At 40.8% G+C, this 8583-nt stretch overlaps 1 protein-coding gene across 6 annotated transcripts in view; it reads right to left on the reverse strand.

Moving 5' to 3' along the window:
• LOC134336925 (protein CASP-like) overlaps positions 1 to 6112 on the reverse strand; it is a 621546-nt gene extending 615434 nt beyond the window's left edge. For 4 of the 6 annotated variants that reach the window (XM_063031579.1, XM_063031574.1, XM_063031575.1 and 1 more), the window contains exon 1: positions 5936 to 6112. In XM_063031579.1, coding sequence (XP_062887649.1) covers positions 5936 to 6043 — 108 coding nt within the window. In that variant the 5' untranslated portion in view covers positions 6044 to 6112. The remainder of the gene's footprint in view (positions 1 to 5935) is intronic. The other 2 variants (XM_063031576.1, XM_063031578.1) reach the window with 2 other exon arrangements.
• Positions 6113 to 8583: the final 2471 nt, after the last annotated feature.

The following is an 8583-nucleotide window of genomic DNA, read 5'->3' on the forward strand; positions in this document are numbered from 1 at the left end:
GTGAACCATGCACTTGAAGCCCAGGGTACCTGGTACATCAATGCTACTGACGGACTGTTATTAACTGTGTGCATTTCCTTTACATTTGATCTCCCAAAGTGCAATACCTCACACTTGTCAGGATTAAACTTCATCTACCATATTCCAATTGGAAATATTCTACATATCCATAATGCCATCAATCTTTTTGTCATCTGAAAAACTTTCTAACCCACCCATCTACATTTTCATCCAGTACAGCGAGTTATCCCTGAAATGTTAACTGGCATTTATCCACAACTCAACATCCAGTTATTATCAAACTGCTATTGTGGAAATTTCCTTTATGTAACTTGACTGCAGTGCTTCCAACATTACTAGCAACAGCACTTTGGAAAAAAAGCACTTCATTAGTTAAAAAACATTTACATGCCAGTGGATGTGAAAGATACTTTATCTTATGGTTCTCTTTCAATTGTGTGTTTTGAATAGTAACAAACTGTTGAAAAAGATCCCCAGTATGAATTCCAGATCTACTTCTGAAAATATATTTCATTCATAAACTAGGGTAGACTACCAGAACCTAAAAATATTACTGATTTCACTTTTATTCCAACTGGAGAAACAGGTGAGTATACAGGAGCAGACAATAATACTCCATATAAACCAAACTTCTATCTATCTGATCTTGAGTTATATTAAACTCTTGATATAATCTATCACAAAAATATTGCTTTCTTGACCATATTTCACACCAAATGGTGTGAAACCCTCATCAATTGTTTCAGGTTCAATTTCACATCACTACTCTAATGAAGAGCAGGACAGGAAGAAACAGCAAGCACCAATGGTGACACTAAATAACCAGAACTTTAGTTTCTTAAGAATTTGACAGTCAAAGCTTTCAAACATGATAAAAAATATTTCATTCATCGAGTTGTGCAAAATCACTTTGATACAACAATAAATTATCCTCAAATGGGTGCTCCTCGGCAGAGAACAGGGACCCAATTTCCAAGGTTGGCTTCCTGGTCACCGAGGGAAGATATTTTAACTCATATTGTGGACAAGAGAAAATCCTTACAGCAAAATGCCTGATGGCATTCTATGTCTGCATCCATACATGACTGAATTGTTCTAATCAAAATACAGTAGATTCTACAGCACATGAACTAATGTTAAAATAAGATCTCACACAAATTTCAATTTATTTTGTTCTAATTTACTAGATGCTCTCCCCATCGATAATGATTGCAACAGAAATAATGTTGATCTGAAACTGCAAAGGAGGGGGAAATGGAAGAGCTTAAGCAGATCTCCAAAAAATCATTCCTTTCCAAGTTGGCAAGTTAAAGTCAATGGTATTAAAGGTAATGCCCTGTAATATAGCATCCATTAGTCTTGCGAGACTATGGATCTGCGCCTGGAAAGTCTTCAGGGCGTAGGCCTGAAGCAAGGTTGTACGGAAGACCGGCAGTTGCCCGTGCTGCAAGTCTCCCTCTCCACGACACCAGTGTTGTCCAAGGGAAGGGCAAGGGCCGATAAAGCTTGGCACCAGAGTCGTCGCAGAGCACTGTGTGGTTAAGTGCCTTGCTCAAGGACACAACACACTGCTCAGCTGGGGCTCGAACTCACGACCTTCAGGTCACTAATTGAATGCCTTAACCAGTTGGCCACGTACCCTGTAATAATCCCCAAAATACTACTTAAAAATCAAAATTTTCTCCCAAGCATTAAAGGTCACAGAACCATCTTCACTTTTTAAAAACTAACATTTCTTAGCAGAAAATATATACTGCCATTGAAATTCAGATTGAAAACTAAAACAGAAAAATATTGTTTTAAGAAAAAAAAAGCAAAAAAAATAACCTCAAACCTCAGCCCAGCTCTTTGCTAGTACCTAGCTGTCAAGGAGTGCCCAGGGGGTCTCACCACCTCAGGAATGTTAGAACACAAAGGAAGCTTATTCTCCCTTGTCTCCAATGGGTCTGTAAATACCCAGCATCAAAAGCTGCTTCATCAGAGACTCAACTTGCAACGAAAATCAACTGTATATACATATATTTGAGGACAAAAGTAGCTGTAGTACAAATTGCATTTTTTATAATCAAACATATTTATAGACTCAACATTTTCCCACTTTATAAAGTCACAATGTGCAAATTTTCTGAATTGATCCTACAACCAGTCCTCATCTAATTTTATCATCACTGTTACTATTGCTAAAATGGTTAAATGTTAATTAGGATTATTATGTTCATAGTTTGGGTTATATTTATTCCAGTAAATAGTGATCTCAGCTTTTAACAGGGTATTGTACTTTGGTTAAGCAAAACTCAATTATTATGGCTGAGATAAGCATTTTATCATTCCCTCAAATCACCATATGTTCTAATACAACTCCAAAAGGTTTATTTCTCCCACCATTAGTTTACATACGTGAAAAAATCTGCACTGAAAAACCAAAGCTGGAAATGACATTTTTTTTAAAACAACAAAATTAGCTGCCACCCCACCCAAAATATAAAGCCTGTCACTTCCCACACCTCAATATCTGGCACACAGCCAGAGCAATCGTGGTTTGTATGATTGTCTAACAAACTTGCAGTAATTGTACACTCTCCAAATAAAGCTCAAATCCAATCATTTCTTCTCACAGTGGGTTATTCAAGATTAGTTGGGGAAATTATCCAATAACACAAAAGAACTCATTGCTTTTCAATAATTCCCCATCTCCCAATTATCTGACCAGTCTTTCAAAAGTACAGCACATACCAAATATTTTAAAGGATAACTTAAATAATTAAATATGTTGAATTGACATAATCCAAACCATATTATTTTATGCAATTTAATATTTTGAAATACACTCTGAAATACCAATCTTAGATATGCACATTAGTTATTCTTCAAAACCCATTCAGTAAAATACTTCACCTTTACATATATCGACAGTATTTTAATAACAGAATAAATCTGAATAGTGAACAGATTATGTCCCCATCCCCCATGAATGATGTAAAAATGTATGGAACAATACATAGACACACACTGTAATTATCATACCAGACACGCTTAGTCAGAATTCATCTTCAAAGTATGCTTCAGTAAACAAACAGAGGAGGATTAATGAAAAAGAAGTGATTCTGCCTGCTGCCTAAGCACTATAAAAAATTAATAATTATATACACTGCATAAATCAACAGCTCAAAAATAGACAGCAACATTTTTTTAACCTATTCTGTGTTTGCACTTGTCTGTTTCCTTTAATACTGCAAATAACACTGATGTGGACAAACAAGGAAAAGCTGAGGGCCACTTCACTAACTCAAGATTGTCAATATATCAGAAAACAGACATAATTCAGAAATCATATATTGTTTCCATACTGAAGAATATACAGTGGCTTCCAGTTAGTTGGGCCATGGGTTAATCAGGACAGCTGCTTATTTGGGACAACTCAAAGAACAAAAACAAAATGAGAAAATAGCTGGGATTCCCTTTGTTTATTTGAGACACTATGACACTAATTGGGGCAGGAGACTGTTGCTGAACAGTTTCTAACCAGCGTCAATCATGTGTACTTGTGGTACAACACTGTGCATTGTGCAAAAAGTTTTTAAAATAGTGTCGGTTGTGTGTATTTATGTTCAAAAAGCAGTAATTTTTGTCTGTGATAGTTGCCAAGATATAAGCAATAAGACAGTTCAAAACTCTTTTGTTCACAATTATTCTGAATGTTACAATGATAATGAAAATTTGGAGGATGCAATCATTAACAGCATTGTTATGAAAGCAGTCCATTATCTGAACTAGATTTCTGCAGCAATTCATTTACAGTCAAAAGAATACAACATGGATGGATTCCTCTGTCAACAAGTACTAGGAACTAATACAGTTTTATAGTACTGTAGTAGTATTGGCAGTGCTCCAATTTGTTCTGTATTTCATTTTAAGTAAATAATTCCTTGCTCAGTTAAATGATAGTTTGTCTTTGTTTTATTTTTAACTGTTTCCATGAAACTTTGGCCAGCCTCTTAATTGGGCTAAAATGAACTGGTCCCAATGTGTCCCAATTAACTGGAATCTACTGTATTTCTACTATTTCTAAACACTCCTGAAAACCAAAGAACATTTTTTTAAAACATCACCTTATTAATCAAATTAGTTGATCCATTTTTCAGAACACTACATCTTACAGATAGAGCAGAGCTTCATGGTGTATGCAATTCCATTATTAGACCTTATTATCAAATCCTCAGTTCCATAGTGTGAGCTCGCCATTACAAACCAACTAACCCATTCCAATCCCTCATCCAAAATCTAACAAAAACTCCATTATTGTATACATTTACTAAAACCTGTTTTGCACAAAAATAACATCAGAACTATCTTGACAGAATACTAATGATACTACTCCTACACTACATCATTTGCACAGTCCAATTATAACATGTGATCCATTTACAGCAAACAATCCATTCCCTGCATCTCATGGCTACACCACAGCTCATTACAAAATGTTTTTTTTAAATTGTACTCCATTACCTAATTCTTATTGTTGCACCCAACTTCATCCCTAATCTCCTTTGCTGCAACCCTCTTTGGTCGTCATTACTACACTCATTGCTATGTCAAGTCCCCCTCAAAGCACAAAATAAATTTTATTATTAAAGTACATATATGTCACCATATACAACTCTGAGATTGGTTTTCCTACAGGCATACTCAGCAAATCTACAGCACAGTATCCAGAAGATTAATGAAAGATCGACTAGAGTGCACAAGACAACAAACTCTGCAGAAAGAGCAATAAATAAGGAGAACATGAGATAACAAGATAGAGAGTCCTTAAAGTGAGATTATTGGTTGTTGGAACATGTCAATGGATGGGCAAATGAGTGTAGTAACCTCAATTGTCGCACCTGACTTTAGTACACTTAATTCCCGTTATTGTACCTGAAGAACACGATTCGCCAATTCACCTGATTGCTGATTTAAGTCTCCATTAGAATGCAAGATTCCCAACTGCCACAGATCTCCACCAACGCACCTATTTACGCTCATGTCCCTATTACTGGTCCGATACTGTCTGACCTGCTGATATTTCCAAGTTTCTGTTTATATCTAAAGTTCAAACTGATCAGAATTTGCACACCCCATGTCCATTGGTGTACCTCTCTGGTGCAAAATCACCGGCAGCGCGTACCCTTATTAGCTTACTATTCTGGCTTGCAGCTAAGTTTAAATGAATCGAATAGTTCAGACACGAAGTACGAAGCGGAAGCCAGCTCGACTCTCCCGCTCACCACAGCCAACTCCGCCCAGCTCTCCAGTTTTAACAAGCCCCGAAACCAGTAAAGAGCGGCTCAGAATGGGCCGACCGTACAGCAAAAAAACTTCACAACTTCGTGCGCAGTCCCGCCCGGGGCGGCACTCGTGTCTCTACCCACCCCCCACCTGCCTGTCCCCGCGGCTGAGCGAGGCCTAATGAAGCCCACCTGCCCGCTCGGGACAACCTCACCACGCCCGAAGGCCTCCTCTCTCTGCCGGCGCAGCTCCAAATCGAAGCCGCTCCGTCATGAGTTTACGGGAGGGCGGGGGAAGCCACGCTGCCGGCGCGTCGCTCAAACTTTGCTCGGCCGCCGCCGCCGACTCGGCAACACAGGCAAGCTCGGAAAGTTGTTAGGGGAGTGGGCAGGCAGACGACTGCCGCCTGTCCTGGGGCCAGGCTGGGCCTGGGCCGCCCGCCCCGCTTGCCGGCGCCATCTTGGCTGCTGGCGGCTGATCGATGATTGAACACAAAAGCAGCCGAGGGATCAATTCCTGATCAATCGGAAAACGCCACATTCTGGCCCTAAAACCGCGTCGGAACCGCCGCTAGCCACCCCGGGCTCAGCACCGCGCCGCCCCGCACACTCTACCGCCCATCCGGGAGCCCCGTGGAGCTGCTGACCTGAAGCAGTTGTAAATCAAATTTCTTCCAATATTGAAACATCGATCCCACATTGGCGGCCATCTTGAGACATATTGAGGCAATAGAGCGAGCTGGATTGGAGTTCATAGGAAGGGGAGGGGGGGCGTGCCGCAAAACCCGGCCCGGATCGCAGCGCCAGCCCGGCCCGGATCGCAGCGCGGTGCTCGCAGCCGCCAGGCGACCGCAGGCAGCGCAGACAGCGGTGAAGTACCGCAGATCCGCGGCGTTTGTTACTGAGCTGTGATTCTATGAGTTCTGCTAGGTACACAAAGTTAACTACTCTACTTGTTGGTGATTGTTTTGTATTAATAGTTCAATAGTTCCATTTAATATCAGAGAAATGTATGCAATATATATCCTGAAATTCTTGTTCTTCACAGACATCCACGAAAACAGAAGTGTCCCAAAGAATGAAAGACAGTAAAAATGTTAAAGCCCCCCACCCCCTCCAACACACACAAGCAGCAGCAAAGCAACAATGCTGCCGCCCCCCCACACATCCACAAGAAAGCATCAGCACTCTCCACCCACCAAGCAAGCATTAGTAACGAAAGACCGTGATCTGCAGTACAACAAAAACTAATCATGCACCCCCCAACAATTCAATACGCCACAGGTTCCCTCTTTCCCTTCTTCCCTCCCTCTCTAATAAAGGGAAGACATAACAAAACAACTCATTAATTTGTGATGATAAAGTCTGTTGCATCACTTTTTTTCTGTTCTCCGACTCGAGAATCGACTACACGCTCTCTCCCACCAATAAAAGAGAGAGAGAGAGCACAATTTGCCGAGCACAGAGCCTCCGACAGCTGATCCGCTGCTCCGAATATTCTATTTTCTCCCATGACACTTCAGTCAGTGGCACCAGCATAGAATCAGCCCATCCACAGGCTGCAAAGCCTTGGTACTCCAAAGGTGCACTCGTCTTCTAGGCTGCGTACTTGGAGTTCAAAAAGCAGCTTGTCGTGAGCCCCCAGGAGTAGGTGCCACCACCACAAAGAACCAAAGTCTGAGTGTAACTCCAGGTCAGGGTCTTCAACAGAACCCCATCCAACCTGAAAAGAGAAAAGAAAGACATAAGAGGTAGAAATTAAGCTGTTTCTGCAGAAGAGCACAAAAGAGTCACTGTTAAGTACCATGATAAATTGAATATTTGCAGTTGAATTCTATTGTTTCTGAATTATTGGAGATCTTGGTCAGTAAATGGTTTCAAAAAGTGAGCAGAACTGAAGGTGTATTCCCCATCTCCACCGAAACAAATCTAACGCCAACAGTTATATTCTCTGTGCATATGACTCCAACTCTTAGTCCCATATTCAAATTTTTTTTCAAACGAGACACATAACGTTGGTGCAACAAAATTGAATTGACTTTATTTCTTACATCCTTCATATACATGAATAAAAATCTTCACATTACTTCTCCATCTAAATGTGCAATCATAGTAATTTATAATAAATAGAACAGTCAATGTAACACAAAATACAATCAAATCAGAGTGAGTTAATCAGTCTGATGGTCTGGTGGAAGAAGCTGTCCTGGGCTATTGGTCCTGGCTTTTATGCTGCGATACCATTTCCCAAATGGTAGCAGCTGGAATAGATTGTGGTTGGGGTGACTTGGGTCCCCAATGATCCTATGGGCCCTCTTTACACACCTATCTTTGTAAATGTCCTGAATCATGGGAAGTTCACAACTACAGATGCGCTGGGCTGTCCGCACCACTCTCTGCAGAATCCTGCGATTAAGGGAGGTACAGTTCCCATACCAGGCAGTGATACAGCCAGTCAGGATGCTCTCAGTTGTGCCCCTGTAGAAAGTTCTTAGGATTTGGGGGCCCTTACCAAACTTTCTCAACCATCTGAGGTGAGAGAGGTGCTGTTGTGCCTTTTTCATCACCACAGCTGGTATGTACAGACCATGTGAGGTCCTTGGTGATGTGGATGCTGAGGAACTTAAAGCTTACCCTCTCAACCCCAGACCCATTGATGCCAATAGCCCATCTGCATTCATCCTGTAATCCACAACCAGCTCCTTTGTTTTTGCGACATTGAGGGAGAGGTTGTTTTCTTGACACCGCTGTGTCAGAGAGATGACTTCTTCCCTGTCAACCACCTCATTATTGTTTGAGATAAGAAAATATAGTGTCGTCAGCAAATTTAATTAGCAGATTAGAGCTGCGGGTGGCGACACAGTCATGGGTATACAGGGAGCAAAGGAGGGGACATAGTACACAGCCCTGAGGGGCTCCTGTATTGAGAGTCAGAAGGGTGAAAGTGAGGGAGCCCACTCTTACCACCATTTAAAAGAGCGAAATGAATTAGACATGGAAAAAAATTCAAAGTGGTTTTCTTTTTAATGTGTCCAATCATAATTTCATGAACCAAAATGGATGGCATCAACTGATTGGGATACTTGCAAAAGAATTATTTTAAGAAGCTTACCCAAGTCACTGATATTCAGAAATTGAAGACACTTCAAAGCCATTATAAAATTTCAATGAAATTTAAATTTGTTGCGAAATCTGGTCTTGAGAAACCAAAGGAGTTTTAAAGGATAATTCCCGGCTTGACTGATGGTGGGATTCCCCACTATCGACCCTCATATCAGACTGTCAAGTGCACAAT

This window comes from Mobula hypostoma, chromosome 23, assembly GCF_963921235.1.
Source record: "Mobula hypostoma chromosome 23, sMobHyp1.1, whole genome shotgun sequence".
Taxonomy (NCBI): domain Eukaryota; kingdom Metazoa; phylum Chordata; class Chondrichthyes; order Myliobatiformes; family Myliobatidae; genus Mobula; species Mobula hypostoma.